Source organism: Paramisgurnus dabryanus, chromosome 3 (assembly GCF_030506205.2).
Source record: "Paramisgurnus dabryanus chromosome 3, PD_genome_1.1, whole genome shotgun sequence".
Taxonomy (NCBI): Eukaryota; Metazoa; Chordata; class Actinopteri; order Cypriniformes; family Cobitidae; genus Paramisgurnus; species Paramisgurnus dabryanus.
The window spans coordinates 24,686,705-24,704,296 of NC_133339.1; the positions used below are offsets into that span (position 1 = coordinate 24,686,705).

General features: G+C 40.3%; 1 protein-coding gene across 1 annotated transcript in view; it reads left to right on the plus strand.

Annotated features, from left to right (window-relative positions):
• grin2aa (glutamate receptor, ionotropic, N-methyl D-aspartate 2A, a) overlaps positions 1-4,955 on the plus strand; it is a 186,958-nt gene extending 182,003 nt beyond the window's left edge. The window contains exon 13 of the mRNA XM_065279188.2: positions 622-4,955. Within this exon, the coding sequence (XP_065135260.1) occupies positions 622-2,415 (1,794 nt within the window). The 3' untranslated portion in view covers positions 2,416-4,955. The remainder of the gene's footprint in view (positions 1-621) is intronic.
• Positions 4,956-17,592: the final 12,637 nt, after the last annotated feature.

Sequence of the window (17,592 nt, forward strand, 5' to 3'; positions counted from 1 at the left end):
GCGTGCCTGAACTGCATGGATGCTGTACAGTCCTAGTATTGAATGTTCTGAAAGCTCAGTCGGTATTGCATTAGCAATACAAAGGTTATGTCTTCAATCTTAGGGAACACACACATACTGATAAAAAAGTAAAGCTTGAATGACATGCGAGTAGGTTTGGATAAAAGCCGAACGCATAAATATAAATGTGAGTTCTCCACAACCTGGCACTCAAAACAACACAATATTGTAATTACGTAGTGCAGATTGGATTTGGTGAGCATGTTTGCTTACTAGATTTGCATAATTCTTTTAGTGAGCTCTACGCTAAAACGGTGCAGATAACACATGCAAGTAAAATGCAGTAACAGTGTACACGGTTCTTTGAATGGTTGCTGGTAAAGTGATTTATATAGAAAGTAAGAGGTTGTGATAAAGTATTTGATGGCATACTTTTCACCGTTTTATCTGTGCTCTAATTAAAAGTACTCTCAACGAGAGATAAATTTGCATGTTTTCCAGTAAATTTCATATATAGATGGTTCTATAATATTGCAGGAAGAACCGACATGTAAGTATCTACAGTGCCATAGTTACTGGATAATGTATTAATACTGAGCTTTTCACTCTTGTTTGCTGTAGGGTATTTGGAGTTGCATTCATGGTGTCCATATCGACATGAAGAAGAAATCATCTGACTTGGACTTCAGCCCACAATCCAACATGCTTAAGCTTATCAAATCTGCCAAGCAGATGACTAACATGACCAACCTTAGCGGCTCCAGGATCAACTCTCCCAAACGGAGTGGCGAGTACATGCACTCAGCAAGCCCCATGATCATGGACATGATGGCAGAGAAAGGAAACTTCATCTACACCGACAATCGCAGCTATGCCCAAAAGGACATTTACGGAGACTCCGGTGACCTGCAAGCGTATCTAGCCAACCGCCACAAGGACCATCTGAACAACTACATTTTTCAAGGTCAGCATCCCCTCACCCTTAATGAATCAAATCCCAATACGGTAGAGGTGGCGGTGAGCGCAGACGCGGCCCAGACCAACGCGAAACCTAGGGCTTTGTGGAAAAAATCTGTGGATACGTTACGTCAAACTCAGGGGCCTGAAACACTGGACCCCCGTTTGTCTATGAAGAGCCAGAGGTACTTGCCAGAAGACACAGCGCACTCTGATATCTCCGACTGCTCAAGCAGGGCCGCCTCTTACAAGGATCCAGACAATAACAAGCACATGAAGCCAAAAGATAGCTTAAAAAAAAGATCGATGACGTCAAAATACCCTAGGGATTGCAGCGAGGTAGAGCTGTCCTACTTAAAAAATAAGCAGGGCGGAGCGGGACAGGGGAAAATCTACACCATAGACTCTGACCGGGAGCTGAGTCTGCACTCAGATCCTCAGCACTACAGGGAAGGCAGAGGCCTGACCACCGATGATTTGGATTTTGCAGAAATTTACTCCGACCACAACGACAATTACAGGAAATGCGACCAGCCCATCATCCATCTCAACAGCAGCCCCCTACATCAAACTGACTCCGACCTCCTGCCAGACAACGTCTTCAACAAACACTACAGCATGAAGGAGAAGAATGTCAGTCCGAACGAAAGCAACGACCGCTTCAAACAGACTCATTGTCGCAGCTGTCTCTCCAAGGTGCCCAATTACAGTACAGGGCCGTACGCCCCCTTACGCTCCCCGTATAACCGGTGTGAGGCGTGCCTCCACATGGGCAACTTGTATGACATCAGCGAGGACCAGATGTTGCAGGAGGCCATGATAAGCCCCAGCATGCACCAAGATGACATGTTCAGCCATTACTGGCCTCAGACAGATGGGCCACACGTACAGAGGAGGAACAGGCTAAGGCTCAGCCGTCAGCATTCATTTGACAATATCATGCTTGAGAAGCCCAAAGAGATTGACCTGAACCGGCCGGCACGTAGCGTCAGCCTAAAGGAGAAGGACCGCTTCCTGGACGACAGCCCTTATGCAAACATGTTTAACATCAAGGCCGACAAACTTTTCGGCAGCAGGTCCACCCTCTTTAACCGTAACCTAGAGGAAAGCAAGCGTAGTAAGTCACTTTACCCCGACCACCCCTCAGACAACCCCTTCATGCAATCCATACGGGATGACACTCGCCTGGTCCACGGCAGGAGCTCCACAGACATTTACAAACAATTGGCTCCAATTAAAGCTCGAAACGAGAACAATCTGAGGTCCTCCGTAAAGTCCACCACTTCGTACTGTTCCAGGGATGGTCGAATACCCAATGACATGTACATTTCAGAGCATGCAATGCCTTACGTAGCCAACAAGACTAGTGCATACTCAGCTCCCCGGGTTCTTAACTCTTCGCAGTTTAGCAATAGACGAGTATATAAGAAAATACCTAGTCTCGAGTCAGACGTTTAACGCTTTTTTGTGTAGCTGAAATATTTACTCACTTAGAATGCCACAGTCACCTACATCTTAAATGGTACCCGAGTACTCTTTCTGCAGATATCGCTCTTCTTATACGAGTGAGTCAGACTGGATAGCGCTTTCCAAAGGTTTCAGCATTTTCAGATGCCTTCTTGGCAAGTGTCTCTGCGACTAATTGCCAAAAGACAATTCGTCGAGTCTAAGCCAATAAAATTTGGTTCAGCATGGAAATCGATGATTATCCCCCACACTTGGCCCAGTGCTAGTGTGTACACCAATGCTGAGTGCAAAGCTTTGAAGTCTGACCCATCACTGTGGTGGGCTGAAGCAGAATATAGCGTGGGGTTTCAGGTTTTTGGCCCCTCACAGCATGTAATGTGGGCATACTTACTTGTATCACATTGATTGTGGCTGAACTAGTTCCTGAACTTAGGGCAAGCAAGGGTATTTCATTCATGGCACTCGGCAATTGCATTTTTGCTTTTATTAATATAGACTTGGGATATTTTTGGCATTCTAATCCCTATTTATCTTATTTGGTAGCACAATACTCATTAGTTACTAGCCCATCTCTGCTTTATAAACAGAACTTCTATATTACTGTCAGGATTAGATTATTTTTTTGTTTTTTGCATGTGTGTTTATTTCTTGCCTTTTCTCTCTTATTTTGGTCGAATATATAATTGTACTAAGGTGATTTTGGTTGACAGCTGAGGTGGTCATCTGTGCAATGAAAACTTGACCTGTATTTATGTGGTTTGACCCTGGGTTGTGCCTAAGACACACAGGCAGCCCTTGGGAGTTTTGTGTTGATCCCCTATTTCAAGATTTATGTTCTGTTGGAGAAAGTGAGATACTTTCGTGATGGAAGTTAGCCTCACATTTGTTTTCTTCAATACTTCCATCCATATCACTGTACACTGTGAAACCAAATCAAATCACCTCCTGAAGACAGTTGTTTACATCGTTGTTTGGCAAAGGATTGCTTTGTGTGAAAAACAGTGCCACATGTAAAACCTTGGGTTAGCTTGAAGTCTGAACCAGAACATTGGTTTTCTATTGCGGTCCGTACACATGCATTTGCATTGAGGACTGTAGCGAGACCTTTGTTCTGCAGACCTATTACTACACTTAATACTGTATTAAATACATTCATGCAATGTTAATCAGAACACATAGCCAAATTGTGTATTCGATCAAATACCTCAGGATGGTTCTTTGTCATTTTGTCTTACATTTTCACCGCAGTACTCACATTTAGCCATCTTGGAAACGAGAGTTTGATGCAAAACTGGGTTTTTCTGTTTGGAAAAAATCTGAAAGTGTTGTATAGTTAAAGCAATTGATACAAACTTGCTGAAATGTATACTGTACATTGTGCTAATATTATTTTCTTAATCTGACATAATTCACTGCACACCACCATATCACAGTCATAACATATTCATATGAAGTGCTGCTTAAAAAAGCTAGTGTGCAATGCACATGTAAAATATCAAGGTCTTGTAATCATTTACGTCATTCATACTGTAGTTTTTACTCTTTGCAACTTGTTTTTCAGTTCCCTTTTCACCCCTGTAATAACCCCAGTCTTTAAGGAAAATGTATTTTGATTACATGAAAAATTATAATAATGGCATGCAACTCAATTGTAACTCTTTCTATGTTTTTGTTATGATGTTATGATCACAAATTATTTGTAACAGGGTGAAAATATATCATATATACAGAAAGAAAAAGATCATTTGTATTACAGTGCTGCTGTTTTGGGAAGCAAGGTGTTTGCCTCTTGCCCATCACAATGTTTCACATATGTATCGCCGCTGAGCCACTTTTGCATTTTTATCATATCTGGAGATCACCTTTGTGAGGTAAAGTGAGGATCTTCGCTCTTCCTCAATTGGCAGGTGAATACATCACCAGCTACGCTTTGTCTCTTACCTGTCACATGTAGCCAGACTTTAACTTTTAGAAGAAAAACAATTATTTTCGGGTCTGCTGTCCCTCCAAAGGTATGACGTCCTCTTGAGTTTCTCTCTTATCTATGGTTTGCTGTAAGAATAGAGCTTTTTATTTCCTCAAAGACTTAGTAAGTAACTATTTTGAATATAAGACACTTGTAAATTGCTTGTAAAATTATACTTAAATAAGTCATTATGAAAGTTATGATTATACAGAGTAAACAATATTTTTTGCGTGGGTTTCACAGATCTGTACAGTAGCACTCGTTTTCTGTAGCATACACAACAAAAGCCACATTACTCGCAAGGTCTGCATTGAAATGTCACCCGAAGAGATTTCAAAGACTCCATGCAGTTTGTAATCAGGTAATCAGTTTTTGTATTTGGGGGCTGGGGTGGGGATTACAAGCATTGCAGCAGATTTTTCTAAATGGTCCACTTTAAAAGCATAGTTCATCTGACAATGACATTTCTGTCATCATTTATTCACCCTCATGTTGTTAAAAACCTGTATGGGTTTCTTTTTTCTGTTGAACACAAAAGAAGATATTTTAATAAATGATGGTCAGCACAGTTGGCAGTACCCATTGACTTTCAAGGTATTTGTTTTTTCCACTATGAAAATCTGTGGTTATCGCCAACTGTGCTTCCCATCATTTATCAAAATATCTTCTGTTGTATTCAACTGAAAAAAGAAACTGACACAGGTTTCGAACATAGACTGTAAAAAAAGATGGATGCGACGTCGCTTTCTTCGATCGGAATGAATGAAACCCTGGGCGTTGCCGTATTACATAAAAACATCAGTTTAGAGCCAGGGCATGCGCAGAAGGAATCGTCCGTGGAGCCAAGCTATCAAACTTCCCCCCAAATGTTTGCGCGCCCAATTTAACTCTTTCCCCGCCATTGAAGAGTTATCTTGTCAATTAAGAGAAAACGCTTCCCTGCCAATGATGAGAATTTCCGGCTTTCCGCAATACCACTATTATCCACCAGGTCCGCAACTTATACGAACCAGAAGTAACGCCTAACGTGAAAGAGAGAGAACTCTGTGTATGTTTCAAAGATTGCTCCACATCTGATCTCTATCAGAAGTCCTTCGCAAAAATTGATTTATCTCAGCTTTTTCCTCAAAATTTGGTGTTTTTGAAGAAACCTACTCATATTTGAGAGGTGATAAACAGAGTACTAATGAAGGTAGGATGAAATGTTTTTTTTTTCTTTTGAAAGCAGAGGGTCTGTTCTTTAATTTGATATATTGTAAATTTTTTTAAAGAAGAACATTTTCTGGAAAGCATTAAACTTTTGTGAAAATCATGAAAAATGCTGGCGCTGGCTGGCAACAAAGAGTTAAGCCCTTGAATGTCTTATTTGACTGGCTTGCTAAAATAAGGTAAGATAAATACAACTCATTTTGTCGTTGTGTGAAATAACACAGAAGTCCAAAATGAATAGTTAGTTAAATCTTCAATCTTCCCCTTGAAGCTCTGAGAGTCCGCTTGGAGTCGATCACAAATGTCCATCATAACGACACGCCCCGTTTCTATAGCATCAAATTACTTGCTAAAATTAAACTTAACACAAAAATGAACAATTGAACATATCAGCATGATAACAACTACCTCAAAGGACCAAATCTATCTTTCGGAAAATTTTATTTGAAGTGTAATTCATTTAAGTCATGTTTGCATGAAGAGGGCGGGGTTTATGACTTGAACTGCAGCCAGCCACCAGGGGGCGATCAGCAGCTTCACTTTTCAAAATGTATGAGGCACACTCAGTTTAGAACAACATGAGGGCGAGTAAATGACAGAAATGTTATTGTTGGGTGAACTATTCATTTAAGGTAAGCTTGGATCACGCATGCCTAGGTAGAAGTGTGGAAAAATTGGGAAGGCTCAAAACGGGCGAAGGGAGACTGCAGATTGCGAATCCATCCTGTCGGTGAACCAAAGCTTTGTGCCGCCAAACTTCTGGGATTTTTACGTAACATCTTCAAAACCAAAATGTACTTTGTATTCATTGATGGTCATTGAGGGCGGTCATAACAGTTAGGAATGCTGCAGGTCAGGTATTGATTGCGACTACAGATGAACAGTCTGGGATTATTTTATGTAGCAGTTTTTGCCTAGGCGAAAGCCATGTGTAGTTGATAAAAAATTTACTATATTATATTTTTGGTTTTATTTACCTCTCATAGAATAGTAAAGAAATGTGAATTTAAATAAGCTCAGTTGCTGACTATTTACATAAGATGAGCTAGACTAAGAAATGTAGAGTTACTAAAAGTCAGTAAAGATTTATAAGTCACAGAAAAAAAAACATTAGTACTTTCTCAGTCACATTAAATGCCAGTTAAGGACAAATCTGTTCTGTTTTGTCAATCGCGTTTGTTTGCCCTTCTTGTTTTTTTTTTTTTTTTTTTTTTTTTGACTGTTGATGTGTGTGTTTGTCTGGCTAAAGGAGCAGTACAACAAACGAGTTTTGTCTTTCAGAAAAACTCACCCATTTTTGTTTTTCCTTAAAAGTGAATATAATGGCAGTGTAGGACAGAGTATAAAAAGAAGTTATGATACATGGAGGTGGGAAAGTGAGACTTAATACAACAACAGATCTCCTTCCAAGTCAATTTTGCACCGACATGGAGAGCATTCGAAAAATCCATTCTTTCTAAATTTGATATTTTGATATAAAGTGCAGTGCGATAAGAACAATGTCAGTCAAGCTGTTGTACTGCTACTGCATCATTGGTTTCGGTCCCATATAGTTTCAAGGAGAAAATGCCTGAATTCAAATTACGCCTGCCACATCTACAAACGACACGGTGAGAAGGGCAGGTGGCCGAAGCCTTCGTGCGTGACTGTGTGTCAACTATGTAGCTCACTCCCTTTTATTCTCGGCTGCTTTGTAGCCCTCAGGAACATTTGCAGGGGTAAAAACGGCAGCTTATAAACAATACGCCAGAGTCAAACAAATCCCTAGCTCAAAAGTGGGCTGTTCAGTCAGAATTGGTGTTTTTATCAAGTAGCACTTTTATCATGATTACACCGTAGGCATGATGTGAGGATTATCTCTAAGATTCAAAACCAAGCGGTGTCCTTATTCTAGTCCTCTCCCATTTCCCCAAACATTCTGCTATGGTGTTTATTTGAAGGGTTGGAAGAATCAAAAAGAAGTACAGATTTCACTGAAAAAACAAAAATGAATATTGAATTCTGTACTTGCACTTAATATAAGAAAATGACACCTATTAAAATAATGATTTTCATCTTAGTGGACTCACAACAGAGAATAACACTTTTGTTTCCTGTTTAATAAAAACCTGTTGTGAGTTTTGCATTTATATTTTATGTGGTTAACAGTAGAAATTATTTTAGTGTTTTATACTGGGGTGGGTGGGAGATGTCATGTGACTATAACCTATTTATCACTGAAACCATATGACCTGCTGCCTAAATGTTCTTTTATATTGAAGCATTATCACTTGTGTGCGTACTACACAACTAATCGCTTACATAAAGCTGACACAAAACTTGCATTAATAAAATCATTTCTGCTATTGGCAAATTGCATGAGAAAGTACTAATTCATCGGGCGGGTTTGAACATATCTCCTGTTCTTTCTAAACTACATTGGTTGCAGTCATTTGTAACAAAGAAAGTATTGTGTTCTGAAATTTCTTTTTTGCTTTTTTATGTATATATGTAGATCATATTAAAGGGACGGGTCTGATATGTGACTTGTGAAATGTCAATACGATGTGGTTGCAGGAAATGTGCTGGGTTACAAGATGTAAAAACATGTATATAAGTAAAAGTTTCATTTTTCTAATAAAGGCTCTTTCTGCCACTTTATATGATCACTGTATCTATTGCTGTATATGTTTCCCAAACCGATTCTGCGGATGTTGTAGACACCTAGACATTTCATGAGGCAGGCGGTTGATTGACAGCTGTGGTAATACCAAGTGATGATTGGTACATGCTGTAATGGTGACAGATCTGCCCCCGATTCGTTCAGGCCTCTAGCTATGGCCTGAACATGTGTGAAACAAGTACTCTGACCCAGCAATGAGTCGAGAATGTGGCTTTGCTTTCGGGAGAATGAGGCATTATGTGTGCACGATGCAGATTCTCTGCCGCAGACTGCCGCAGGATGGAGCACATTGAGAAATGAAAGACAGGCTTATCTGTTTTGTCATTTCTCTTAATCTTTCACCCATCTCTTCAAAATATGGGCTGATTCGAACGTTTAAGTGTGTGGATGTGCAAATTTCAGCATTTAGTTTAGATCACCTAATTATTTATTATCAAAACCATATTCAGAAAATATGTTTTGCATTTTCATGAAGTACATTTTGAGTTCTGTTGGTACATCAGATGTTAAACCAGTTCAGTCATGCATTTTAGTCTTCTGTTCATATACAGTATCAGAAGAAAAGGTAAAAAGCTCTCAATGAGTTCATTCAATTTCAAATAGTATAGGGAAGCGCGGCACAACCTAACACTTTTTGGTTTTGGCTTAATCATTCAAAAAATATTTGAGTTTGATTAATTATATTTTTACACAAGCAACACACACATCTCTGCTACAAATGAACATTTGAAGTTTGTTTCTAGTTCTTACCATTATTGGACAATTACACCAAATGTGACAGAAGTGCAAACGTTACAACTTACCCCATAGGTGGGGTTAATTGTAACAGGCAGGGGGTTAGTTGTAACACTTGCTAAAAATTAAGTTTGCAGGCAAATATTTCAATACTATTTTGTCTATATACTTGAAGTGGATATTGTTTATAAATCTGTCTATAATAGACAGGTATCCACACTGTATTCATTCATCCAGCCCTTTTCTAACAATAGTTCAATTATAAATGGATACTAATGTCTAAATATGTGAGAAAAAGCAGCACAATTATGACAAAACATTTTTTTATATGTGACCGAGTCTGTATTAACCATACTACAGTTTCAAAATCAAATTCTGAGATGATGAGCATCAAAGTCTGATTTTAGCCATTCATTTCATAATGATTTCTATGTTTGACGTGACCTTATTCAATCAATATTAAAGATACGAACAAAAATACATTTGACACAAAATTTTTGATAAGACAGGCACATTTATTTTGTTGGCAGCCAGCTATCATTTGTGTGGAGCCTATTTAAAACGATGGTAAGAATTACGCTAACAGGGGTTTTCATATCGTTATTGCTGAGGGGTTCGTTTTAGCACAGCGTTACAATTAACCCCGCTGGGTCAAAATATTTTCAAGCCCACCAAAAAGTTTCTAAGGGCTGCAGCGTATTTCAAAACGATGCTATGTTTTAGTCAACAAGACACTTATTAATATGACATTGCATTGGATTGGGTATCTTACACACCCAACTTAGAAATTGAAAAAAAACATATTAGAAAAAAATTTACTTACATGCCAACAAAACACTCGTTCATTAAAAACTCTCTGGAAAAACATTATACACTTCCAATAATTTGCGGGAGATCGTCTTTTGGCAGCGTGAAAAAAATACCGGAAAACCGAAACGCTCAACCTTGTGCAACTATGTAAACAGTCTGTGTTACAACTAACCTCGCATTAGTTTTTGCCTCGCACACTCCTACATATTGGTACCAAATTTTTACACATCAGATACATAGTGCATAGTGTCATGTGACTGTACAGTGTTTTACACTATTAGCGATACTATTGCAAGACAACAAGGGATCTGCCTTCCCAAACACTACATTTATTTGTTTTTAAAAGCAACTATTGTAGCAGAGTATACTGTGGTTGTAGCATTTCTTAAACAGCAAAATTGAAAACTATCTTAAAAATTTTTTTTTGCACATATAAGCACTCATATTTTCCTTATAAGCCTCATACATATGTAATAAGGTGGATGTCATCACTTGGGCTTCTGCGGTATAATGTGATATTGATCATATCTGGTATGATTGGGCCAAATACCCGTTCTACATCTAAATAGGCTTTGTGCTCTGGGGAGATGAAGACAATATCATTTCTGCGTCTGCTATTTAATGGATCTTTAAGCTTCTGGTTTTCATGGTTGAATTCGCTGCAACAAAGCAAAATAACTTACGACGAGTCACTTTCCCTTGGAGGAATGAAGATGTAATCTTTAGTACAAAAACCTTTTCAGAAATTGGTTTGGATGGAGACGCTTGCAGCATTTCAACACTACAGCATATTCATCACTATCAAGATAAAGATGCTGCTGGCACCAGCGTTTGAACAAACACAGTGATACCTGTTAAGTCCAATTAGATCTTTTTGATAAATTACTGCGTTTGTGACTCTCGCTCGGCCGTTGAATTTAATAAAAGTTCTGATTTTAATCTTTTGAGTAATCTTTTTCTCCAGAACAATAAGAAACATGAAATGAGAACACAGAGGAAGACGAAAAATTGGCCCCGCAGGCACCGACTCAAATATGCAATGACAGCAAAATGGACATCTGTGTGCTATGAGTTACTTGCATGCGTAATGAACTGCAGATGTGCTTTGTTGCTCACTGCTGGAAAATGAATAACTTTGCTCAGCTTTCTTTAGTTTCAGCCGTCGGCTGATGCGCAGCCTTGATCGCCTGTTTGAATCTGTGAAAGGGCTGCAATTAATCATCACAGGCCTGATGCGAGCTGGCGTGACTGAAACTGTAATTAATTACTTTACAAACTAGCCAACAAAACACCTCTAAAGCGATTCATCTCTGTAGTTGACATGAACTGACGACAAACAATATTCTGGGCTACACAATGTCCTTTGTATCCTTTCATTCTGTTGTGATTCTTCTCTGTTTAATACGATAAGTGAAACGGCGGATGAATGCGAAATTAACCCAGAAACAAGACTAGATTATCACAAGTAAATCTTACACACTGAAATATTTATAATTGTATGAAGTACATAAGTGTTGTACTGTACTAAATAAAGTATTATAATACTGTACAGCAAACAGTATTGACTAAAAAATAAATCATTGCAGTCAACAATCCTCATATTTCAAAAGTGATTTACACTGTGATTTGGTTCACCAGGTTTACTGACATTGGGTAATGTAACTGTAAAGATTAATTTTTCTGGATCAGTGCTGGGGGAAAAAGATTTATGTGATGCCCTATGGTCATGCTAAGGTCATGCCCTTAAAACCCTAAAACATATCTGGTATAGAATCTGTCTTGCAGTCCTGTGTTATTTAGTTTTGAGTCATAATGAAGCAAATATTTGGATGAGAGGATATGATAAGAGGCCATAAACCCGACAGGTTGCCAGCCATACACAACATGTAAAACTTGCTAGAGTTGAGTATTTGGTGTGAGTTAGAAAACACTTAAGTGAGATGCCCATCTAACAACACTCACTGTACAAAATCTACCTTTGCTGCCTTAATTTTTTCATGTCAACTTACTATTATTTATCTTGACAAGCGATGAGTTGCTACAACTTATAAAATGAAGTTGACTTTTTTCAACTATATTTTATAGGTTTTAACAATTCATCTGTAGTTATAACAACTCATCCCCATACAGCAAAAAAATACATTTCTCTACCCAAAAATATATTTTAAATATATACTAAATAAATACATTTTGTAAAATGTTTTGTTCAATTTAATATATTTTTGAATTTAGAAATATATTTAGTTTTAACCTTCATATATCAACATATATTTCAAAATGTATTTTAAGGGCATACAAATACATTTCTAATTTTACATCCCATATGGCACTTTTTTTTTTTTTGCATAAATATATTTTAAATATATGCTAAATACAAGTTAATTTTATAAAGTATATTTTTGAATCTGGAAAATATATTTAATTTTAACATTTTAAAAGTGTTAGGTTTACAGGTTCGTAACATAAACAAAGTTTTTCTTCAAATGCGACATGAATATATTTTCTTGGATTGAAATGTATGAAGGACTAAATAGATTTTTCAATGCTATAAAATTTATTTACTTTTAAAATATATTTTCAAAAAATGGCCAAAAAAATCTTAGTGAAAAATATATTTTTGTAAACATATTCCAAAATATATTTCAGCAAATATATTCTTTGGCCATTTTTTGAATATTTTAAAATATATTTAAAGATATATTTAAATATTTTTTTTTTGCCGTATGGGTCTCTACGCAAGATACATAATAGCAAGTTGAAATGACTTGTAAATCTGAGTTAATTCACCAAAAATTTGAAGGAAAACACCACGGTTTTTCAATATTTTACTCATAGGCGATTCTAGGGTTAGAGCTTTAGGGGTGCTGAGCACCCAATGAGCACCGCTGCCACCACCCACCCTTTTTTTTCCACACGAAAACCAATAATCAGTGTATTGTAAAATAACTATCATTTTAGCATTGGTTAAACTAACTCCAAAATCCAGATTTTTTTTGCCAAGCCAACCCAATGACCAAGCAACACAAGCGTAAATAAGTATAAAAATAATCTTTTATTTAATTTATTTAAAAGGACTTCAAAAAGGGTGGGGGGAAAAGGGAAAGTTTAAAACTAATGCTCAGATTCTGTTCTCCAGGTGGGTCGTGTCCAGAACCAGTCAAAAAGGGGGGGAAGGAAGGGATCGGACCCGGGACTCCAACGTGTTGCACAACGAGAGGGGCGTACTTCAGGCTTCTCTGCCTGGCTCGTGCACCCGTGGCGCCCTCCTCTTCCTCCTGGAGGCAGAACAAATACAGTAACGAGAACTGGAACAGTAACGTGTGGGTGTCGGGGACGTACTCCTAATCACTGGTATCTCTCTCTCTTCCCTTCACAGGTGGCTGGTGGAAACGCTGAGGAGTGACACACACAACTGGGGGTTTCTCTCACCTCTCCAGCGGACACAACCGGCAACGAAGGTGGTAAGTATGGCCTCCTCTTCCCTCTCTTCCTCTTCACAGGCTCCTGGCTGAGATACACAGACTGGTTAAATACTCAACTGGGGGTTCCTCTCACCTCTCCAGCGAACACACCATCCAGTGGGTATGGTAGGTATAAGCTCCTCTCTCTCTTCCTTCCCGCAGGCTGCTGGCTGGGACACACGGAATGGTTAAGTACACACTGGGGGTTTCTCTCACCTCTCCAGCGAACACAACATACAGTAAGTATGGCAGGGAAGATCTCCTTTTCACTCTCTCTTCACACAGGCTGCTGGCTGGGACACACAGAATGGTTAAGTACACACTGGGGGTTTCTCTCACCTCTCCAGTGAACACAACATACAGTAAGTATGGCAGGGAAGATCTCCCTTTCACTCTCTCTTCACACAGGCTGCTGGCTTGGACACACAGAATGGTTAAGTACACACTGGGGGTTTCTCTCACCTCTCCAGCGAACGCAACATACAGTAAGTATGGCAGGTAAGATCTCCCTTTCACTCTCTCTTCACACAGGCTGCTGGCTTGGACACACAGAATGGTTAAGTACACACTGGGGGTTTCTCTCACCTCTCCAGCGAACGCAACATACAGTAAGTATGGCAGGTAAGATCTCCTTCTCTCTCTCTCTTCACACAGGCTGCTGGCTGGGACACACAGAATGGTTAAGTACACACTGGGGGTTTCTCTCACCTCTCCAGCGAACGCAACATACAGTAAGTATGGCAGGTAAGATCTCCTTCTCTCTCTCTCTTCACACAGGCTGCTGAATGGGACACACAGAATGGTTAAGTACACACTGGGGGTTTCTCTCACCTCTCCAGCGAACACAACATACAGTAAGTATGGCAGGAAAGATCTCCTTTTCACTCTCTCTTCACACAGGCTGCTGGCTGGGACACACAGAATGGTTAAGTAAACACTGGGGGTTTCTCTCACCTCTCCAGCGAACGCAACATACAGTAAGTATGGGAGGTAAGATCTCCTTCTCTCTCTCTCTTCACACAGGCTGCTGGCTGGGACACACAGAATGGTTAAGTACACACTGGGGGTTTCTCTCACCTCTCCAGCGAACACAACAGTAAGTATGGCAGGAAAGATCTCCTTTTCACTCTCTCTTCACACAGGCCAAATGCACAGGAAGTCCGTCGACATCCGGCCACAACAAGCACTTTCACTCAGGCTCACCTTCAGCATAAATAAGGCAAATACAATGACTGACGCCGTCAGCCTTTCGGTCTTTCCACAGTTCAGAGGATGAAGGCGTGGGTCTAGCAGACGATACACACACACAGCAAAAAGAAAGGACACTGCACCACTTCAAGTGAAAGGTTTCACAAAATATACACTCACCACACCACACTACACGTGAGCACTATGAAACCCCGTCTTCTCCTCCTTCCCGGAATTCGGTATGGCGTTGTTTATACGACACAGTCTACATTCATGAGAGCGATCGTAAGCAGAGTTGGCTTTCTTCCGGCACTCCCACCACACTACTCCGCGGTAGGGCCGTCCTGCTTTACTAAATGCCCAGTCACACAATGGGTTAACAACCAATGTTCAAAGGTATTTGTTTGTACTCACAATCACCACACTGTATGCTCCGTTGTCAGTCTTTTCTCTCCATATACGGGCTCGTATCCACAGCAGCAGACGAGTGGGCGTATATTCACACAACACAAGGTTTACTCCAGTAATGTCAGTAGCTTTCGTTTCCTTCGGATCCTTTGTTACTCACTCTGACGTTTATTTCTCCCTCTCGGTTTCGTTGCAGATTCCAGCAGTATGCTTCCTTCGTCCCACACAGCCATGCCAGCCCAGCCTGAAGAATATGTAGCACACACAGCAACACCAACACACGCCAACAAAGGCTCCAGCAAAAACAACAACACTGACTTTTAGTTTCTTTTCTTTTAGTCATTACATGCAAGATGAATTTGGGTCTTTGTGTTGTGTGTAAAACAAATGATATGTAAAAAGGATTGGCGTAATAAGCATACGCTTCAGCCAATACCTTTTCGGTCAACCTTTTCTTTTTTTTTTAAATAATTGTTTATATTGCAATTTAATGTTTGTGTTTATGTTTGCTTGTAAATTGTCTTTTTTTTCTTTTCTTTTTTTGAAATTGACCGAAATAAACTTTAACTAACTAACTAACTAACTAACTATGTTTGGAGATGATCTCTTTATACTCCCCGGATCTGTTGTTTCCTCCAATCACCAACCGCTACGGTTAATCAGCCGCACCTGCAATGAATTCGCTGATTTCGCGCCGCGGGGTTTACCGGAAGTTCCGGCGTTAGTGATCTTCCGGGCGGAACAAAACTCTCCAACTTTTAGTTCCGCCCTTCAATGATCGTCACCCTGTGACATCCTCCCCCGCCAATGCGTTCTAGTCCCTAGAACGTCTTCGGGTCGTCCACTCACCATAACGGGCAGGGGGGCGGCCGCGGTTCTCTCGCTGGGATCGCCTTGGAGGTGAGTCAGGTTCGGGGTGTGCTGGCATAGCCTCTGGTTCCACCGGGCCAATGGACGGTGGCGCCGCTGCGGGCCTTCCCAGGATTACAGCCCAGCCTCCTACCCATGGGGCCAGTAGGAGCTACTCTTGCGGTCTCAGGATAGTTCGGGCACGGCCATATCATGTTCCGGTGTACTACTCGGTCGGGCCCAGGCCTTCCTTCGGGCCGGATCGTATACACAGGCTGTCCTGGCCTCTGCTGCCTGCAGACCACATATGGAACGGCCTCCCAACGGTCGCTTAATTTCCCTTTTCCTTGTCTCCAATTATCCTTGACCAGGACCCTTTCACCAGGCAGAAGGGGGGCGTCTCGAGCGGTCCGGTCATACAGCCGCTTATTCCTCTCTCCTGTCTTCTGGATCTGAATAGACACCTGTTTGTATGCAAAGTGTAGGCGTTGATGGTGACGTCCCACCCACTCGGTCACACTCACCTCCTCCTGATCCGCCACCACTCCCAGCACCAGGTCGGTGGGCATGCGAACATGTCTGCCAAACATCAGGTAAGTAGGGGCATACCCCGTTGTACTGTGTACACTGTTATTATATGCTTGGAGAAGGTTTGGTAACGCACTCACCCAGTTGTCTTGTCTCCTTTGGTCCAGAGTTCCCAACAGCCCCAATAGAGTTTGGTTAAATCTTTCATAGCTGCCGTTTCCCTGAGGGTGGTAAGAGGTAGTATGCGTTTTCGTACACCCATATAAGTTATCCCACGTAGAAGGTGACGTTCTCGCGACCTTTCGCAACGTTCCCTTAAAGTTCTCTAAAGAGGATGAAAAGACCTGAACCTTTAGAGAACATTAGGTACCTTCCCTAAAACGTCCTTTGTTGGTAATAAAAGTCTTGCAGTTCAAGGTTCCTTATGTGACTTTAGGGGGACGCCTGAGACATTAACAGAATATTCCCATATGGTACTATTTTGGTCAGATAAAAACGTTCCCGATATGACTGTAGGAAGACGTTCCATATTGGTTATCCTGTGGTTACATAAGAACGTTACAGAGAGGACATTTGGAACCTCAACAGAACATTCCCACATGATACTATTTTGGTCATATCATAACGTTCCTGATATGACTGTAGGAAGACATTCCATATTGGTTATCCTGTGGTCACATAAGAACGTTACAGAGAGGACATTTGGAACAGTAACAGAACATTCCCACATGGTACTATGTTGGTCAGATAAAAACGTTCCCGATATGACTGTAGGAAGACGCTCCATATTGGTTATCCTGTGGTCACATAAGAACGTTACAGAGAGGACATTTGGAACATTAACAGAACATTCCCACATGGTACTATTTTGGTCAGATAAAAACGTTCCTCATATGACTGTAGGAAGACGTTCCATATTGGTTATCCTGTGGTCACATAAGAACGTTACAGAGAGGACATTTGGAACATTAACAGAACATTCCCACATGGTACTATTTTGATCATATCATAACGTTCCCAATATGACTGTAGCTGGACGTTCCATATTGGTTATGCTGTGGTCACATAAGAACATTTCAGAAAGGACATTTGGAACATTAACAGAACATTCCCATATGGTACTATTTTAGTCAGATAACGACGTTCCCGATATGACTGTAGGAAGACGTTCCTTACTGGTTATCCTGTGGTCACATAAGAACGTTACAGAGAGGACATTTGGAACATTAACAGAACATTCCCACCTGGTACTATTTTGGTCATATCATAACGTTCCCGATATGACTGTAGCTGGACGTTCCATATTGGTTATGCTGTGGTCACATAAGAACATTTCAGAAAGGACATTTGGA